We start from the raw sequence: 21,419 nt of genomic DNA on the forward strand, positions 1-21,419 counted from the left end.
TTTGTTACAACTAGCTCGACTGTCTTATATCCTGAGTCAATCAGGACTTTGTCCAGGGTACAGTGATATTGACTTTGTAGCACAGGTTGACATTATCTCTGTTAGGTGGGATTCAGTGAAAGAAGCAGAAGCACTGTGAGTGATAAGAGGGATTGACTGTAGGAATTCTTGGCGGGAATTTGGGAAGTGTTTAGGCTCTTTCTTTGTGTCTGTTGATGGGCCTGGCATCAGTGGTGCCAGTAGATAGGAAGAGAAGATGCTTCTGCTATGGGGATTGCCCAAACAGAATGCTCCCTGTGAAGATGAATCTCACCAGAAGCTGGACCAGTCTCTGGTTGTCTCAAAGCCTCCAGTTTAGGTGAGGCAGCACCTGTCAAATTGCTTGCGTCCTTCCCTGTTGAGTCACACACGATCTGGCTAAGTGTTCAGAGAAGCCCAAGGAGGAGAACCAGCAGGATCCAGAGGAACTGCAGGCACCTCTGTTTCCCCAAGGATATCTAGCAGCAGCTAGAATCATGGGCCCAGCTGCTGTCCCATGCTGGAGAGGTCACCAGACCTGACCTTGCACTGCCCTTCTTAAATATGGAAAATATAGCTACTGCTTCACTTCCACCTTCTAAAGCTCTGGCTTCCCAAGTTGACATAGCTCTGTCTTGTCCAAGCAAATGTATACAGATCCTCTCCCCCGAAGAGGACAGGAATTCTCTTTATTCATCTTTGGATGATGCTCATTCCTTTTCTTGCTCAAGCACATCCTCCGTGATAATCTTCTAACTTGAATCCTGAGATACAAAGTTAGTAACTATTAACACCTTTTATTTTAGGATTTAGGGGAATGGGAGCCAGAAGGTCAGTCTATCCATCCATTCATCAACTAACTAACCACCAACAAGAGAAATCCAAACTTGTCTTCTACAGGAATGTCAGAATAGAGGAGAAACGCTTAATAGCTATTCCAGTTCTTGGGTCTCACCTGATCATGTGCTTATAGCTGTTATTTTGTAACTGCCTTTTCAACTTTCTGTATCCCTTTGTTCTCAGCAAACAGCTTACTTGGTCATGGGGCCTTGCCTGGTGGGATTTGCCTTAGCAGTTTGCTTGTAATGGGTTTTTGTGGTTTTCCATAAATTCTAAGCAGGGGATGTGGGAATACCAAAAGATAACCCTAGAGCAGGGGTCCCCGACCTCTGGTATCTAATACCTGATGATCTGAGGTGGAGCTGATGTAATAATAACAGAAATAATGTGCACAATAAATGTAATACACTTGAATCATCCTGAAACCATACCCTCCTCTACCCCACCCTGGTTCTTGGAAAAACTGTCTTCCATGAAACTGGTCGCTGGTACCAAAAAGGTTGGGGACCACTGCCCTGGAGGATCCCCCACATTCCAGACACATTGCTCCTCACCTCTGCAGTGTCATAGCAGTCCAGTTTCCTTTAATAGTCAGGATCATTTTCCCCAGCCAGTCCAGTAACCCCTTTCTTTGCCTTTTGGTTTCCTGACCATGAGGAACCCAAACTGGCCAAGTGGTAATCAACTTCCAATTAAATGGAACCATTGCTTTTCCCCCTGGTAGAAGCAGTTCTAACTGGCCAACCTCTAGACTAGCAGAATCCAGAGTTTCAGGGATGGGAAGCAAACATTTCACTAGTGGATCACTAGGGGATAATAGGAGCCATGTTTCCAGCCCTGTTTCCCAGGCCCATGAGTCCTGGCTGTGTGAGGAACAGCACTATTCACTGTTTTGGTAGTCAGCACTCTTTATACTGCCTTCCCGGAGAAGGCAATGGCACCCCGCTCCAGTACTCTTGCCTGGAAAACCCCATGGACAGAGGAGCCTGGTGGGCTGCAGTCCACGGGGTCGCTAAGAGTCGGACACGACTGAGAGACTTCCCTTTCACTTTTCACTTTCCTGCATTGGAGAAGGAAATGGTAACCCACTCCAGTGTTCTTGCCTGGAGAATCCCAGGGACTGGGGAGCCTGGTGGGCTGCCGTCTATGGGGTTGCACAGAGTCGGACACGACTGAAGCGACAAGAAGAAGCTACTGCCTTCCACTTGGTCCTTCCTACCATAATAGTCCTTACTCTTAGGTCAGGAAACCAGCCAGTTGCTGAATGCATGCATGCTAAGTTGCCTCAGTCATCTCTGACTCTTTGTGACCCTATGGACTGTAGCCTGCCAGGCTCATCAGTCCCTGGGATTCTCCAGGCAGGAGTACTGAATTGGGTTTCCATGCCCTCCCAAGGCATCTTCACCACCCAGGGATGCCAGGTTCCACAAGTCTTCTGTGTCTCCTGCGCTGGCAGGCGCGTTCTTTACCACTAGCGCCACCTGGGGGTATATGTTCTAATTACACCTGCTGGAGCTGGGGCGGTAACCACAGAACAGACCTCCTAGCCCTTTGTGTGATGCGCCTGAGCAGAACGGCATTGATCATGTGTTTTGCTCAAGTTCAGTCCATACTCTAACTGGTGGGTCACCATGGCATTATAGTTCTCCAGGAATTGTCAGATTACAGTTGCTGTCCAGGAACTCCTGAGAAGTTATTTTCCCTTTTCCGGTACACAATTACCTTGATTAAGTTTCTCTGGAGAAGGATAGTGGAAAGATTTACTGCATGAAGTTTTAGCTGTATATGAGGATCCTTTTTCAAAGGGCTCCAACCTCTACTTTACATAAGGAGCTTTGGATCTATAAATTGGCTCATTTCTGGGAACTGGTTGAAGGACTATGATTCTTTTGTGGTAATTCAAATCAGACATGTGTTCACCAGAATCAGGCCTTTGTACTCTGCCTGTACAGATCACATAATCTATTTCTATTTCAGACTTCATGATCACCTAGCCAGTGCCAAAGATGTTTTTGAGTCAGACTTTTCTAAGTGTTACTTCTGCTTATTGCCCTTTGGGTTTCTCTGGTGGTTCAGATGGTAAAGAATCTGCCTGCAGTACAGGAGACCTGGATTCCCTCTCTGAATTGGGAGGATTCTTTGGAGAAGTGAATGGCAACCCACTCCAATATTCTTGCCTGGGAAATCCCATGGACAGAGGAGCCTGGCAGGCTCCATGGGGTCACAAAGAATTGGAAACGGCTGAGCGACTAACACTTTCACTTTCTGTTGCCCATTTTGACAACCACATCTGCCTTTCCTTTGGTCATGAATTGAATTGCTGACAATTAGCCCCTGTGTCTTAGAAATCATCATTCTCATTGATTCAGGTAGTCTAGTTGAAAGGCAGTACTCCCCATGGTCATTCCTGGCTTACAGAGAACAGCCAACCCAGACCTCTTCAGGGGTTCATTCCCTCATGAATGCATTTCTCACAGGCTTGGAAAAAGGAGGGTCTCCTGGATCCTCCTGGGGGAGCGCAGGAGAGTGGATGATCAACCGCTCTAGCATTCCCATCTCCCTAAGCCTCGAGTTCCTCTCCTTTAGTGTATACCCAGAAAGTTCTAGCCTTTCCATTTCATTGGCACCTACCCCTGTGTCATTCCATCCCGAACTTTCTGATATTCATCTTTGGGGTTGGCTAAGTAAAGAATTAGAGCCACTCCTGGCCACTATAGTTAGTGTACTAAGTCCAGAACTTCTTATTGAATCCACACCCGACAAATTTGGCTTCATTCACTACTGTGTATTGTTGGGCTTCCCTGGTGGCTCAGACTGTAAAGAGTCTGCCTGCAGTGCAGGTGACCCAGCTTCAATTCCTGGGTTGGGGGAGATCCCCTGCAGAAGGGAATGACAACCTACTCCAGTATTCTTGCCTGGAGAATGGAGAGGAGCCTGGCAGGCTGCATGCAGTCCATGGGGTGACAGTCAGTCAGTCATGACCGAGCACAGCAAGAGGAACTGACTTTTGCCCCCTGTCGGCCACGGTGAGCAGCACATCAGCCACAGGTGAGCTGCAGCAGCGCCTGACCTTATGTCGACTGTAAACCTGGCTGCTCTTTCATTTCCACCTTCCAAATCTCAGACAGACGTCACTGGTGGCCAGCCCTAAACCTGGATCACACAAGCAGTTGATACAATACAAAAACAGTAGAGCATCCTATTTTAAATCATAACCATACGATTTTATCTCATGGGAAGACATTAAAACTGGACACTTGATTAAAGCAGGCAGATGTTTTAGAAAGCAGCAAGGATGTCTGTAAAATTTTCTAGCTTCCACTGATGTAAAAGGAAACCTCATTTTGACTTTAATACTTGGATTGTTTAGTATCATATGTTAAGGCTTCTTCATAAATTATTATGCTGCCCTTGTAATGCCAATTTTAGTAGCACACTTGATTTCTCTTTTCACTGATACGTCATCTTGTTTATAATCACCAGCTCCTTACCATGTCACAGTATGAACCCAAATACAAATGTTTTTGTAAAATGATAGCTAAGTAGTTAGGGGATTACATTTAGATAACTTCCTCTTGCATTAAAGTCTAGTCATTTTACTGAAGTGATTTAGAAGATTGTTGGACCACTGGCCTCCAACATGATTTTTGTTATTGTTTAGTCGCTCAGTTATGTCTGACTCTTTTGTGACCGCATGGACTGTAGCCCACCGGGCTCCTCTATCCAGGCAAGAATACTAGAGTGGTTTGCTGTTTCTTTTTCCAGGGGATCTGCCCAACCCAGGGATTGAACCCACGTCTCTTGCATTGGCAGGTGGATTCTTTACTGCTGAGCCACCAAGGAAGCACACCGTGGTAAAATTAATAATTGTTATTTATTAAATGTTTAACTGTGTACCAGGTACTGTGTTAAGAACTTTCAAAATTCTGTCTCATTTAATTTTTTATAGCAGTATGTGAAAGCTAGGTATTACCCCACTTTACAGATAGGGATTTTGAGGCTCAGTTAAGTATAAGGTACGTAGCCTGAGATCGCTTAGCCAGTGAGAGGAAGACCTAAGATATACCTCCTGTCTGGGTGGCTCCAAAACTTGCACTTAACCACTCTTCTAGACTACTAAGTTTATACAGTTGATAGTGAGGAATACCAAGAAAATCAATCATAAGGAAACCTAAAATTGTGATTAATTCTGGTCACTGTATCTTTTTTCTCCCCTTGTAGCTCTGAGTGAGGAACTGGATTCTATAACGAGTGAGCTACATGCAGTAGACATTCAAATCCAGGAACTTCTGGAAAGGCAGCAGGAGCTCATTCAGAAAAAAAACGTGCTAACGAAGAGAATAAAGCTGTGTTTAGAGGGTTCTGAAGCTGGGGAGAGCAGTGAATGTGACTCTTCACCTGCCTCTTGGAATAAAGAAGGTTGGCTCTCTCTTTTTTTTTTCTCTTTGCTAGTTTTGTCTCCTCTCATTTCTTTGAACTGGAGTTGAATCATTGTGTCTGGGTCAGTGCTTTTCAATAGTTTAGAAGTGAAACTGACCACTGCTTAAGTGGCAAGGGAACTAGTAGGCAGACCATCCTTTACCCACGTCCTTTTTAAATGAAAGCCTTTATTGTTCAGACCAAATATGTTTCTGACATATTGGAAACATATTTGCTTGGAGAAAGATATTTATTTAACTCAATTTTCTCGGTTGTAATGAGAAGAAATTAAACAAGAAAAAAATTCAAACTCCTCATCAAAGCCTAGTTCATTCTCCTGCCCTAGTGAACAAATCTTCCTTGATTGAGGATCTTGCCAAACATCTTGTTTATCATTAATTTAGAGTACTGTAACTCGTGACAGAATTGCAGTGCTTTCTGGGCTTTGTTGTCCGGTGTTGTCCACTTTTTAAACAAGATATTGACACCAAAAAGTCAATATAATTGTTAGCTTTGGTTCATGGTATTTGCGGTTTCTGATACTGTGAATTCCCTGATTGACATTCAGACTATTTATCAAATACCTGACCAAGCACCTTTCTCCTCTGTAGTTTATTTCTCACCGGCAAATGTTGTCATTTTATTCTGATGTACTTTTTCTTATGATATATCATTAAATTTGCTTTTGCCTAGCTTCGTGAGTTAAACTGATCTCAAAATTATTATTATAAAAATTAAATTATCCACAGTATTAAAAGTCTTATATATATTGATCTGATTCTTCTCTATTATAGAAGCAGCCATTCACATTTGTGTCTCATTTATATTCCTACATAGTTCTACTTAACTTGTTATTCTCTTTCTAGATTTTCCATGGTCTGGTAAAGTTAAAGATGTTCTACAAAATGTCTTTAAACTGCAGAAGTTCAGGCCACTTCAGCTCGAAACTATTAACGTCACAATGTCTGGAAAGGAGGTATTTCTCGTTATGCCTACAGGAGGGGGAAAGAGTTTATGCTACCAGTTACCAGCATTGTGTTCAGATGGTGGGTATTAATAAACATTAATTCTAAGGTGAAGAAACATCATTTCTATGAATATATTTTTAACTCTTAAAAAAATATTTCTAACCGTGTATTTGCCAAAATCAAGTGCACTTTTTGTTTGTCTCTCCACTAATAGATATTTAATGGAGAAGGAACTGGCAACCCACTCCAGATTCTTGCCTGGAAAATTCCACAGACAGAGGAGCCTGGAGGGCTACAGTCCATGGGGTTGTACACAGTTGTAGACAACTGAGCGCATGTATGAATAGATATTTAAGTCACTTAGAGAGGCTGTGTTAAAGGCTGAGAGTAGTTTCTTTTATCTGATTCCTGAGACATCCTTGAAAGCATGGTGTAGGAGAAGAAGCCCTAGGAAAGGAATCATTAGGCTTGGAGTCGAGCCCCAGGTCTTTGTGGAGTGTCAGCTGTGGTCTTAGACCCTGAAGATACTGGAGTCAGCAAATGTATGTGGCCCTTGCCCTTTAGAGGACTCACAGTGTCCGGCGGTGCTTTCTCGCACTTTAATGTGCATAGCAACCAGCTGGTGGTCTGATCAACACGCAGGTTCTGATTTACTATGAGACTCAGATCTTGCATTTCTGATAGGCTCTCAGGTGACACTGATGCTGCTGTTTGAGGACCACTAAGGGTACAGAGCAACTAAAGAGCTGCTTGATGAAAGTGAAAGAGGAGAGTAAAAAAGTTGGCTTAAAGCTCAACATTCAGAAAACTAAGGTCATGGCATCTGGTCCCATCACTTCATGGCAAATAGATGGGGAAACAGTGTTAGAGTTTATTTTTTTGGGCTCCAAAATCACTGCAGATGGTGACTGCAGCCATGAAATTAAAAGATGCTTACTCCTTGGAAGGAAAGTTATGACCAACCTAGATAGCATATTAAAAAGCAAAGACATTACTTTGGCAACAAAGGTCCATCTAGTCAAGGCTGTGGCTTTTCCAGTGGTCATGTATGGATGTGAGAGTTGGACTGTGAAGAAATCTGAGCACTGAAGAATTTGATGCTTTTGAACTGTGGTGTTGGAGAAGACTCTTGAGAGTCCCTTGGACTGCAAGGAGATCTAACCAGTCCATCCTAAAGGAGATCCATCCTGGGTGTTCATTGGAAGGACTGATGCTAAAGCTGAAACTCCAGTACTTTGGCCACCTCATGTGAAGAGTTGACTCATGGGAAAAGACCCTGATGCTGGGAGGGATTGGGGGCAGGAGGAGAAAGGGACGACAGAGGATGAGATGGCTGGATGACATCACGGACTCGATAGACATGAGTTTAAGTGAATTCCGGGAGTTGGTGATGGACAGGGAGGCCTGGTGTGCTGCAATTCATGGGGTTGCAAAGAGTCAGACACGATTGAGCGACTGAGCTGAACTGAACTGAACTGAAGTCAGTGCAAAGATCTGGTCTAGGGGTCTTAGGGAAGGCTGTCCTGAGGAAGTGGTATTTTTTATTTTATCATATCTTTTTCATTGAAATATAGTTGATTTACAATGTGTTAATTTCAGGTATACAGCAAAGTGATTGAGTAATACATATATATATATGTATATTCTTTTTCAGATTATTTTCCCTTAAGGTTATTTTAAAATATTGAGTATAGTTTCCTGTGCTATACAGTAGGTCCTTGTTGGTTATCTGTTTTATAGATAGTACTGTGTATCTTTTAATCCTAAACTCCTAATTTATCTCTCCCCTACCCTTTCTCCTTTGGTAACCTTAAGCTTGTTTTCTATGTCTGTGAGTCTATTTCCATTTTGTAAATAAGTTCATTTGTATCATTTTTTTTAAAGTCTCCATATAACTGATATCATATGACATTTGTCTTTGGCTTAGCTTATTTCACTTAGTCTGATGTTGCTGCCAATGGCATTATTTTATTCCTTTTTTTATGGCTGAGTAATATTCTACTGTGTATATATGTGTGTGTGTGTGTGTATGGAAGTAGTATTTGAGCTGAAAGCTAAAGGATAAGTAGGCACAGAAAGGACAGAGGAGGAAGGGAGAATGTTAATGCAGGGGAGCAGGATTTGTGAGAGGACAGTGATAAAGCTGGCTTACAACTCAGCATTCAAAAAACTAAGATCATGGCATCCGGTCCCACCACTTCATGGCAAATAGAAGGGGAAAAAGGAAGCAGTGACAGATTTTCTCTTCTTGGGCTCCAAAATCACTGCAGGTGGTGATTGCAGCCATGAAGTTAGAAGACACTTGCTTCTTGGAAGGAAAGCTATGAAAAACCTAGGCAGTGTATTAAAAAGCAAAGACATTCCTATGCTGACCAATATCTGTATATTCAAAGCTATGGTCTTTCATCTGACAGTAGTCGTGTGCAGATGTGAGAGTTGGACCATAAAGAAGGCTGAGCGCTAAAGAATTGATGCTTTCGAATTGTGGTACTGGAGAAGACTTTTGAGAGTCCCTTGGACTGCAGGGAGATCAAATCCTAAAGGAAATCAACCCCAAATATTCATTGGAAGGACTGATGCTGGAGCTGAAACTCTAGTTTCAGCTGATGTGAACAGCTAATATGATCTGGCCACCTGATGTGAACAGCCGACTCATTGGAAACGACCCTGATGCTGGGAAAGATTGAAGGCAAAAGGTAAAGAGAGTGGCAGAGGATGAGGTAGTTGGATAGTATCATTGACTCAGTGGACGGGAACTTGGCCCAGCTTTGGGAGATAGTGAGGGACAGGGAAGCCTGGTGTGTTGCCGTCCATGGACAGCACTCCTGGTATGTCTTCAGAGTCAGACACGACGTAATGACTGAACAGCAACAACGTAAAGTGAGAAACTGGTATATTCAGTAACCTGGCAGGGAGAGAGTGGCAAGACCTGCTGAAAGAGTCTTTAAAGATATTTTAAAAACTGTTTCTTCTATGAATGGAAAGCTATGAAGGGTCTTAAACAGGTGAGAAACTTGTCAGAAGGATACTTCCAGCAGATGGAGGAATTCCAGAAATATTTAGAAGAGAAGTTGGGTAGGATTTAGTGCTCATTAGATACAGGCCTAGGAGAAGAGATAGTCCAGTTGTCCAGATTTCAGGCCGAGACAGATGGGGTGAAGTTATTTGCTGAAATAGGGGCCATTGGAGAAAGAACTTATTTGGAAATGGAGAGAGGGAAGGTGATGAATTTAATTTGGGGTCTGTTGAATTAATGATGCCTGCAAGACATGCAGGTAGAATTGTCCTCTGAGTTTGAGTGGAAAGGTTGGGTCTGAGAGATCTGAGGTTGCTGAGTCTGAGGCTCTTAGTGTGGAGATGGCTATTGTAGTGAATTGTATCATCCAGAGCAGTGTGAGAGAAGAGGGCCCAGAACAGACACCAGAACACCAAGAGTTTAGGGGTAAACAGAGAATGCGGGCCTGCAGAGAAGGCTGAGACAGAGTAGCAGAGTGGAGGAGGACAGTCGGGAGACTGGTGTTATTAGAAGCCCAGAGAAGGGAGAGCTTCAAGTAGGGAGTGGTTAATAGTGATAACTGTTGGCACAAGGTCAAATAAAATAAAGACATGGAAGTTCCAGTGGATTTAGTAACACGGGACTCATCTATAACCTTGGCTAGAGCAGCTTCAGCAAAATGGATGGGTGGAAACCAAATAGCAATTGTTTGGGAGTGAGTAGGAATGAGAAAGAGGAGCCAGTGAAAGAGACACTCTAGGGAGAGAATTGCCATGAAGGGAAAAAGCCAAGGGGCCCTGAATCAGGTGTCCATTACTTCTTTAAGTTTCAGAGAGACTTGACCGTATTTGATCAAGTCTCTATATTTGAAGAGCTGATGCTTTTGAACTGTGGTGTTGGAGAAGACTCTTGAGAGTCCCACAAACTGCAAGGAGTTCAAACCAGTCAATCCTGAAGGAAATCAGTCCTGAATATTCATTAGAAGGACTGATGCTGAAGCTCACCTGATGGGAAGAGCTGACTCATTTGAAAAGACCCTGATGCTGGGAAATATTGAAGGTGGGAGGAGAAGGGGATGACAGAAGATGAGATGGTAGGATGGCATCACCGACTCGATAGACATGAATTTGAGCAAGCTCTGGAAGTTGGTAATGGGCAAGGAAGCCTGGCGTGCTGCAGTCCATGGGGTCGCAAAGAGTCTGACATAACTGAACTGACCGTATTTAAATACAATGAGAAGGTACCAGTAAAGAGGGACAAAGTGAGAATACAGCAAAGAGGACTAGTTGAGAGGGTGAAATCCATGATCATGTCTTAATCTGAATATATTTTTGAAACTGGTCTGCTCTCTATCCCAGGGTGTTTTAAGGAACAAACTATGGAAATCTAAGACCACAAGATTTTAGCAACCTAAATAGCTCTCTCAGCTGTGAACAATTTCAGTTCTCGCAGAAAGGGGATTTATTACCAGAACTTGAGTCAGTCAATAAACGCTTAACTGATTTCTGCTGAGACTGAATTAATCTTGTGCAGTAAGTGGACGGATGCTTATGTAACTGTCATTCTGGATGGTACAAGGTGCTGTGTTTGCTTTGGAAAGCGTTTTTTTTTTTTTTTAAGAAAATTATTTATTTATTTGGCTGTGCTGGTCTTAGCTGTAGTATATGGGATTTTTATTTTTATTTTTTTAGTTGCAGCATGCAGGATCATTGGTTGTGGCATATGGGTTCTATTGCCCTGACCAGGGCTTGAACCTGGGGCCCCTGCATTGGGAGCACAGTCTTAACCACTGGACCACCAGGAGAGTCCCTGGAAAGCTTTTTTTTAGTGAAGTATAGTTGATTTACAGTGTTGTTATTTTCCACTGTACAGCAAAGTGATTCACTTTTATATGTATACACACATACACACACCCTTTTTTAATATTCTGTTGTAGCTTATCAAAAACTTTTTTCATTGTTTCTTTTTATTGGAGTATAATTGCTTTACTTTGTTGTGTTAGTTTCTCCTGTACAACAAAATTTTGGAAAGCTTTGGAATAACTTTTTTCTGATGTAACTGGATAGTATATGACTTGATTTATGTAATTTTACTGAGGTTACCAATACTGATTGTCAAGAATGAGAGTAAGTTCTAAATGATAATATCTCTCCATGTTTTTATAGGACTGGATAAGGTGAGAGTTTTCTGTATAATCTTACATCTGTTTGGCTTATCATTTGTTCATATTTACTTCCTGTAATAATGAAGGTAAGAAATAGGTGGTATGTTGCTAAAGCTGCTTTGAAAATCAGTCTGAATTGGTGAGCAGGGCCACAAGTCAGAGTCAGTTCAGTTCAGTCTCTCAGTTGTGTCCGATTCTTTGCGACCCCATGGACTGCAGCATGCCAGGCCTCCCTATCCATCACCAACTCGCGGAGTTTACCCAAACTCATGTCCATTGAGTCAGTGATGCCCTCCAACCATCTCACCCTCTGTCGTCACTTTTTCCTCCTGCCTTCAGTCTTTCCCAGCATCAGGGTTTTTTCCAATGAGTCAGTTCATCGCATCAGGTAGCCAAAGTATTGGAGTTTCAGCTTCAGCATTAGTCTTTCCAGTGAATATTCAGGACTGATTTCCTTCAGGATGGACTAGTTGGATCTCCTTGCTGTCCAAGAGACTCTCAAGAGTCTTCTCCAACATCACAGTTCAAAAGCATCAATTCTTCGGCGCTCAGCTTTCTTTATGGTCCAGCTCTCACATCCATACATGACTACTGAAAAAACCATAGCTTTGATTAGATGGACCTTTGTTAACAAAGTAATGTCTCCACTTTTTAATATGCTGTCTAGATTGGTCATAGCTTTTCTTCCAAGGTGCAAGTGTCTTTTAATTTCATGGCTGCAGTCACCATCTGCAGTGATTTTGGAGCCCCCCAAAATAAAGTCTGTCACTGTTTCCACTGTTTCCCCATCTATTTGCCATGAAGTGATGGGACCAGATGCCATGATCTTACTTTTCTGAATGTTGAGTTTTAAGCCAACTTTTTCACTCTCCTCTTTCACTTTCATCAAGAGGCTCTTTAGTTCTTCACTTTCTGCCATATGGATGGTATCATCCGCATATCTGAGGTTACTGATATTTTCCCCTGTAATCTTGATTCCAGCTTGTGCTTTATCCAGCCCAGCGTTTCTCATGATGTACTCTGCATATAAGTTAAATAAGCAGGGTAACAATAAACAGCCTTGATGTACTCCTCTCCCTATTTGGAACAACTCCTGTTGTTCCATGTCCAGTTCTAACTGTTGCTTCCTGACCTACATACAGATTTCTCAGGTTACAGTAAAGAAGGTAAATGGTTGAAACTTACTCTCGTGGTGGTATGAAATGTAAGGTGGATTTCTTTCTTTTTTAGGTTTTACTCTTGTGATTTGCCCACTGATCTCCCTTATGGAAGACCAGTTAATGGTTTTGAAACAATTAGGAATTTCAGCTACCATGTTAAATGCTTCTAGTTCTAAGGTATGCTCCTGTGGCTTTTGTTGTATTTTATTTTTAATTTATACTCTTCAGTGAAGTAGGAACCTTAGCTACAATTGAGTTGCTTATAAAAGAGAAAACTGGTAACTTTATGTTGGAATCAAAAATCACCACTCATAGATCAGGCTAGCCCACTGCTTATTTTGTATGGTGTGTGAGCTCAGATTAGTTTCTATAGTTTTAAATGGTTAAAAAAAGAATCAGCAGTGGAATTTTCCTGGCAGTCCCAGTGGTTAAGATGCTACACTTCCACTGCAGAAGGCACAGTTTTGATCCCTGATTTGGGAACCAAGACCTTGCATGCTGTATGGCATGGCAAAAAGATAAAATCAAAAGAAGAATAGTAAAGTGTGAAAATTAAAAGTGTGAAATTTTATGAAGTGTGAAAATTATATGATTTCAGTGACCATAAATAAAGTTTTATTGGAACAGAACCATGCTGGTTCTTTTATGTGTAGCCTCTGATTGTTTTCACACATGACAGAGTTGAGGAGTTGTGATATGGACCACAACACCTAATGTTTACTATGTTGCACTTTACTGAAAGTTTGCTGACTGGTTTCATAGTATCCATTCTAAAACAGTGAGGAAGAATTTCTGATTATGGGATAGAATTAAATACAAAAAATGAATTAGAAACAAGATTCCCAACTTTGTAGAATTTCTTGTTTGGAAATGGACTCTCTTACCTTTATCTGTACAATAAAGCATTTCCCAGGTGTTCTTTTTTAAAAAACATATTATTAAAAAATTTCAAAATATACAGAAATAAAATAGTATAAAAATTATTAAGTAGCTTTAACAGTGATCAACATATGGCCAGTTTTTTTTTCATCTGTATACCCCCAATTTCCCTCCCTGCCCACCCTTGGTTTATTTATTTGAGACAAGTCCCAGACATCATACCATTTTAGTTGTAACTTCTTCAGTATGTATCTCTAACATTAAAAAAAAAAACAAAACTAAAAAATATAACTAAATGCCATTATCACATCTAACAATTTAGTATTAGTTCTTTAAAACCATTAAATAAAAATACTCAGATTTCTGTCTCATCAAATGTTATTATCTGTTTAAAATCATGGTCCAGATTCATGCATTATGCTGTATTGGTTGATATTTCCATAGGTTCCTTTTATTTCTTGTTTGTTTCTTGTGCAATTATTGTTTAGGTTTCTTGTGTGTGTGGGGTTTTTTTTTTGTGGTCCTTAAGTTTCCTATATTCTGTCTCTTCCTGATTGTATCCTTGTGATGTTATTCCATTTGTTACTTTTAGTTAGTCTAAAAGTTGACTGAATTTGGGCTTTTTTTTTTTTGCTGGAAGAGTATACTTACTCCTGGTATCACTCAGGAGGTATTTAACACCTGGTTATTATTTTTTTGTGTGATGTTAGTTTGATCAGTGGGGTCACCTTATGTCTGCCTGCGCTATAATTATCAAGTTCTCGATCAACTTTTCATTTAATGGCTTTTAGTAGCCACTGGTAATAATTGCCCACCTTAGAACGTTACTTAATTATGGGGTTATAAGATGGTGATTTCTAATTCTCACTTCTTAAATTAGCTAGATTTTTCCTGTAAAAAAGAACTTTTTCCTTATTAACTCTTTGCAGATTGAAAGTTCTATCTGTTTTTGGGGGGCTTCCCCGATGGCTCAGATGGTAAAGAATCTGCCTTCAGTGCAGGAGACCCCAGTTCAATCCCTGGCTTGGGAAGATCCCCTGGAGAAGGGAATGGCAACCCACGCCAGTATTCTTGTCTGGAGAATTCCATGGACAGAGGAGCCTGGCAGGCTACAGCTGCTGATAATAATTGCCTGCCTTAGAGCATTATTTAATTAGGGGGTTATAAGATGGTGATTTCTAATTCTCACTTCTTAAATTAGCTAGACTTTTTCTGTAAAAAAGGACCTTTTCCTTATTTATTCTTTGAAGATTGAAAGTTCTTTCCCTTTTTTTTTTTTTTTTACCAGTTTTCATTATGGAAATGAAATTTCAAGTATTATGGAAAGACTTGGTTTTTCAGCATTCTGCAAAGGTGGACAATAAATTCTTTTTTTTTTTTTTTCCAAGTATCATTTTAAGCCTATGGATTTTTAACATGTTTGATGTCTTTCCAGCCATGGTTATTCTTTTTTTTAATGTTGAAGTAGTCCCGTGTTTGGGTAGGGAGAGTCTATTGAACTTGGCCCCTAAGTCTAACTCCTGGCTTTTGAGTCTTTGGTTTCTTTTCTAAGATACGTCATGCTCATTTTGTGTATTTCTTCCCAGACCTGAAATCAGCCACGTCTTCAAGAAGTTCTGGTTCTTCTAGTCTTTCCCAAATAGTTTTAATTTATTTAAACTCTTGTGTCATTTTAAGTGCTTTCTAGTTCAACAAAATGAATCTAGGGAGAACATTGCCTTCTCATACTGCACTTTTTTAAAATTGAAAAAGAGAGTAATAATAATGGAAAGTACAGTTGACCCTTGAACAGTGTGAGGGTTAGGGGCCTTAACTGTCCACACAGTCAAAAGTCTGTGCTTAACTTATAGTCAGCCTTCTGCATTCAGGGATTCAGCTAGTTGTGGATCATGTGGTACTGTAGTCTTTACTACTGAAAGAAATCTGCATGTAAGTGCACCCATGCAGTTCAAATTGTAGGTGGCTCAGTGGTAAAGAATCTGTCTGCCAGTGTAGGAGACATGGGGTTCCATTGCTGGGTTTGGGAACATCCCCTGGAGGAGGAAATGGCAACCTGCTCTAGCATTCTTGCCTGGGAAATCCCATGGACAGAGGATCCTGGCGGGCTAGAGTCCACAGGGATCGAAAAGAGTCAGACACGACTGAGTGACTTAAGCATCCTTTTCTCAGGCAATACCTCAGATGTTTGCTCCTCTAAAATTTCTGGGACATATAGACCAATTGAAGTATTTAGTACACTTTGCCATTTCTTAACAAAACTAGGAATATCTTGAGGAGTTAACAAACTGCTTTGCTGGGATGATGAAGGCATTTTGAGTTTCTGTTTCTCTCACATTCACCACTTCTTTTGATCCTTCATTAGATTAGAAGGGAAAATACAACATCCAGTGTACTAAATATTATGGAAAACAACAGCACTAAGAACCAAATAGCTGTTACCTCTTAAGATGTATTCTAATTATATATAATACATGATATATAGAATCTCATTTTAATTATTCATAATTATAAAATCTTGATATGATGAATCAGATACTTTGTAAAACCTAAATAGATTATGAATAGATTTGATAACATCATTAAAGTATCTAATCAAGAATAGATTTTGTTCTATGAAATCAGATCTATGAGATGATTTCAAATATGAGATTAAAATTAATAAAACCTGTCTTTATCACCATACTTACTGCATTTAGCTTACATTTTGGCATTTATTGTGAAAAATTTAGAATTATGCCTTCATGGAGTAAATGCTTTTGGGAGTGTCTTCATATTCGTTGTTGTGTTCTCTTTTTTGTCAAATGATATTGATTATTCTGTTATCAATTGTCTGAATGTAAATAAATATCTAAAATGCTATTTGCACAGCTACCATGAAGCTCAGTACTGGGACATCATTTTAATTTTAATGAAGTAAGCATCTGCTGCTACAGTAGCCCAAGGCTGTTGCTTCTGAGTAATGAGCATCTTCATTTACCACTGAGTATTGGCATTCTGTTGGCTCAGTTCTCCTATCATTGTGTCTATATTTCCTTTCAATAGGAGCATGTGAAATGGGTTCATGCTGAAATGGTAAATAAAAACTCCAAGCTAAAGCTAATTTATGTGACTCCAGAGAAAATTGCAAAAAGCAAAATGTTTATGTCAAGACTAGAAAAAGCCTATGAAGCAAGGAGATTTACCCGAATTGCTGTAGACGAAGTTCATTGCTGTAGCCAGTGGGGACACGATTTCAGACCTGGTATGTATGTTCTGGGCTTCTCAGGTGGCGCAGTGGTAAAGAATCCACCTGCCAATGCAGGAGACACGGGTTCGATCCCTGGGTTGGGTGGATCCCTGGAAGAGGGCATGGCAACCCACTGTAGTATTCTTGCCTGGAGAATGCCGTGGACAGAGGAGCCTGGTGAGCTGCAGTTTATGGAGTCACGAAGAGTCAGACATGACAGAGTGCACACACACATGTATATTCTACCTAGAAAACTCCGTGATGCTAGGGATTCTCTTCTTACTCAGCTTTACATGATGCAAATCCTTGCTTCCATTAAAATTATCTTTTTAGGTAATCATTACTTATTTTTTTCTTGCCTTAATACAAGAGGAGCCAAGAGGCAGAATCTTCAATCTCTTTAATCCCCACCCACCATGGTAGTGCTTATTAGTCCAGTTGCCTTTATCTTTTGAAATGTGTATATACTGTACTTTGTCATCTTTAGCCGTAAAGATTTACTGATTTCTGGATTCTCCTTCATATCTGTTGAGGAATTTGCTTCTGCTTCACAGTTGTCTCTTTTAGTCGTTGTTTTAGGTATCTTCAGCACTCACTTTAGGATCTACACCCAGTGAACTCCTCAATGTTATAGTTCTGTGGTATACTTTAGTAACCTTATTCTTTGCTCCACCAGCATAATCTTACAGTCTTAGCCTAAAACAGATTGCTCAAACTTGTTCTATGCAGAGAAATCTGAAAATCCATTTTTTTTTTTGCTGTTGAGCTGTATGAGTTCTTTATGAATTTTGTGTCTTAGGTAGCCTCTTATCAGACACATGATTCACAGATGTTTTCTCCCGTTCCCTCTGCTGCCTTTCATTGTGCTAATGGCTTCCTTTGCTGGACAGAAGCATTTTAGTTAGAAGCAACCCCACCTGTTTTTTTCATTTTGTTTTTGCTGTTGGCCTCAGATTCAAGAAATCATTGCCAAGACTGATGTCAAGGAGCTTATCTCATTTGTTTTTGTCCGGGAGTTTTATGGTTCCAGATCTTACATTCGAGTCTCCAGTTCGCTGAGAGTTTACTTTCGTGTATGGTGTCATATGAGGGTCCAGTTTTGTTCTTTGTGCTTGTGTCTGTCCAGTGTTCCCAGCACCATTTATTGAAGAAACTGTTGTTTCCCCATTATATATTCTTGACTCCTTTGTAGAAGATTTATTGACTATATATATATGTAGGTTTATTTCTGGACTCTGGGCTTTCATAACTTTCCAAACAGATAACTTTCTCCTTCCTGTTGTTATAGTAGCCTTTGACCTTAACATTGAGCCATTTCTACAACATTTCTTTTTCACTTTTCTTCAAATAGTTGAACTACTTGAGGGTGTACTCACGGACAACATAGCTAGTGATTTCAATGTATAGGATAAATATGAGCCCAGAGCAGTTTCCGTGAAGTGGGTTCTATAACAACCAAGCATTTTCTTGTCTGAGTTTAACACTCTTGGGTGGTGTCTGTGGTAGAAGGGTTTTGACAGATGGTCTTTTTATCTTTTATCTGTTGCCATAATTCAAACACTGTGGCTGCTTCCACTCCACCTCTTGAATCCGCTGTCCAGCAGGTGTAGACCAGTGCTTAGCTTCCTGGAGACATTTTGCAGGGCATTCCACTTGTGGCTAAGAGTGCTTGTTTCTGAAGAACCAGTTATAAAAGCAGAGTAAAGCCCATCTGTCAAAAAGGCTAGGCTGCAGTGGCAGATTAGATACAGGTGGCTGTGGAAATAAACTCACAGTCATCTTGATGATCTGCCTAAAAGATGGGTCTTTTTTTATTCCTGAAAGAATAGGAGGAGGGCTACTCTGTATTTTTTTTCCCCCAGATTATAAGGCTCTTGGTATCTTGAAGCGGCAGTTCCCTAATGCGTCGCTAATTGGACTGACTGCAACAGCGACCAGTCATGTTTTGAAGGATGCTCAGAAAATATTGTGCGTCGAAAAATGTTTTACTTTCACGGCTTCTTTTAATCGACCAAATCTCTATTATGAGGTATGTAATTCTATGTCAGTTTATTTTATGAAGGATTTCAGCAGAGTTTCAGTTCAGTTCAGTTCAGTCGCTCAGTCATGTCCGACTGTTTGTGACCCCATGAATCGCAGCACACCAGGCCTCCCTGTCCATCACCAACTCCCAGAGCCTACCCAAACTCATGTCCGTTGAGTCAGTGATGCCATCCAACCATTTCATCCTCTGTCGTCCCCTTCTCCTCCTGCCCTCAATCTTTCCCAGCATCAGTCTTTTCAAAGTTTACTTTTTCATTATGTCTGTTTACATGAGTCACAGTTATGTTCAAAAGTTTTTAAAAAATTGGGTGAGTATAAACAGATTTATTCATGAATGCTTCTTTTGTATATCTTATGCTATTAAATCCTTCGCTTGGTTAAGTAGAAAAAACTGCCTTGTTAAATTTGCATACACACTTTTTGTGTAAGGATGGAGAGAAAGCATGCATTGATTGAGGGGCCTGGGACTTTCTTGATGGTCTTGTGGTTAAGACTCTGCTTCCAATTCAGGGACATGGGTTTGATGCATGGCATAGCCAAAAGAATGAAAAAGATAACCAAGGACCCTAATGACATCTCTATAAAATTAATTATGAAATAATGCAAAATTATTATACCCTTAAAGATTTGCTAATACTCCCTGCTGCTGCTGCTGCTAAGTCACTTCAGTCATGTCTGACTCTGTGTGACCCCATAGACAGAAGACCACCAGGCTTCCCCATCCCTGGGATTCTCCAGGCAAGAACACTGGAGTGGGTTGCCATTTCCTTCTCCAATGCATAAAAGTGAAAAGTGAAAGTGAAGTCGCTCAGTCATGTCCGACTCTTAGCGACCCCATGGACTGCAGCCCACCAGGCTCCTCCATGGTATTTTCCAGGCAAGAGTACTGGAGTGGGGTGCCATTGCCTTCTCCGGCTAATACTCCCTATTTAGATTTTATTTAGTATATAACCTTGCAAGTTAAATAACCTCACAGCTGTTTTTACTTTGCAATCCTTTAAGGATAGACTTAATATTTTTCTGAGTTCTTACTGAATAGTTATTTGTGCCATGGTTTATGTTTTTACAAAAGTAGGGTCAGAAAATAAAAAAGTCTCCATGTTTACAAGTTATTCATTGCTTCTGTGCCTCCTCTTCTCTGGTGAATTAAAAATTACGGATCAAGAAGAGTCTGGGTGGTGACAGGGTCAGATGAAATGAATGAAAGAATGACAGGAAAAAACACCATGTCCAAGAAAGAATGGCACCTTGAAAGTTGTAAGTAAATAACCACATGAATGGCACTCATTAATTTACTTCTTAATAAGTTAACTTTTTTTAGGTTCGGCAGAAGCCCTCAAACACTGAAGATTTTATTGAGGACATTGTAAAGCTCATTAATGGAAGATACAAGGGGCAATCAGGTAATATGGAAACAAACCAACTATAAAGACTGAGCACTTTACAAAAGTAACAAATACTATAGCAATTCACTGAAAAAAGATTAATGCATGGCAGAGCATACTTGAAAATATCATGATAAAATTAATTTGCTTGGTGATCTTAGAAATCGGGTTGGCATTTGCTAATGACACAGATTTTAAGAGTCATGAAACTGATTTGCTTATTTACACTTAATTGCATTAGAATAGACCTAATGACATAATGTTATCAATAGCACAAATTTAGTAAGTATCTACTGTGTATAAGATTGAAGGCTAAGCAATGATGTTCTATAGGGATATAAAATATAGTTTTCTTATAATAAAGGACACATTAAAGAAATATAAAAAGTAAATGCTGAATGAGTTAAATGTAGTGTAAAGTTAAGTGTAAAGAAATATAAAAAGTAAATGCTGAATGAGTGTAGATGGAGTTGAGATTGTGTATAACATGTTCCAGGATTAATGCATAGACAGGTGTTACTAAAGCAAAGAACTGGTATAAAAGTTGTATTTCAAAACTATTCTGTAGATTGCCAGTTGATATTAGTGGGTGCCCTGGGTAAAAGGAGTTCCAGGGTCAAATAAGCTTGAGAAAGTCTGCAGGTTATTTATTCTTCCCACAGAGTCACAGGGTATATCAGCACCTTTGAAGTTCTAACCAGCCTTGCAAAAGAGAGAGACACCTATTTAATTTTGTTCAGTGCAGTGCTTCCCAAACTCATTTGCACATGGAACTCTTTTTTCACAGCCCACTTGTTTACATCTTGTAGAGGATGAAGCATCAGTTTGAGAAATACCATGTAGTGGAAGATAAAGTTGCAGAGAGAACTAAGATAATGGAAACCTAAACTGGTGGCTCCAGGCTCGTTACTGCTCTAGAGCAAGTTGCTGATCAAATCTTGAGTTATACTGGAAACTCAGTATGTGTTCAGGGCCTTGGAATTTTTCATAATTCTTTTTTTCCCCATGCATTGTAATTACCAGTATCTTGAGTGTGTGAGTTAAAAAATTTCCAGGAATGTGCTATGTATATATATCTAACCATTTGACATCTTTACTACAGGAATCATATATTGCTTTTCTCAGAAAGACTCTGAGCAAGTTACAATTAGTTTACAGAAACTGGGGATTCCTGCAGGTTCATACCATGCCAATATGGAACCAGAAGATAAGACCAAGGTTCATAGAAGATGGTCAGCGAATGAAATTCAGGTTAACTAATAGATCTTTAATCAAAACCTAATTCACCTTTAAATATATTTTAGCTTAATTAATATATACAA

General features: G+C 40.3%; 1 protein-coding gene across 1 annotated transcript in view; it reads left to right on the plus strand.

Moving 5' to 3' along the window:
- The window catches only part of RECQL (RecQ like helicase), a 34,971-nt gene that overhangs the window by 6,836 nt on the left and 6,716 nt on the right, over positions 1 to 21,419 (plus strand). The window contains exons 3-9 of the mRNA XM_052640209.1: positions 5,080 to 5,277; positions 6,144 to 6,323; positions 12,635 to 12,741; positions 16,486 to 16,684; positions 18,532 to 18,698; positions 20,034 to 20,115; positions 21,200 to 21,348. Coding sequence (XP_052496169.1) covers positions 5,080 to 5,277; positions 6,144 to 6,323; positions 12,635 to 12,741; positions 16,486 to 16,684; positions 18,532 to 18,698; positions 20,034 to 20,115; positions 21,200 to 21,348 — 1,082 coding nt within the window. The remainder of the gene's footprint in view (positions 1 to 5,079; positions 5,278 to 6,143; positions 6,324 to 12,634; positions 12,742 to 16,485; positions 16,685 to 18,531; positions 18,699 to 20,033; positions 20,116 to 21,199; positions 21,349 to 21,419) is intronic.

The sequence above is a fragment of the Budorcas taxicolor genome, chromosome 5 (genome assembly GCF_023091745.1).
Source record: "Budorcas taxicolor isolate Tak-1 chromosome 5, Takin1.1, whole genome shotgun sequence".
NCBI lineage: Eukaryota > Metazoa > Chordata > Mammalia > Artiodactyla > Bovidae > Budorcas > Budorcas taxicolor.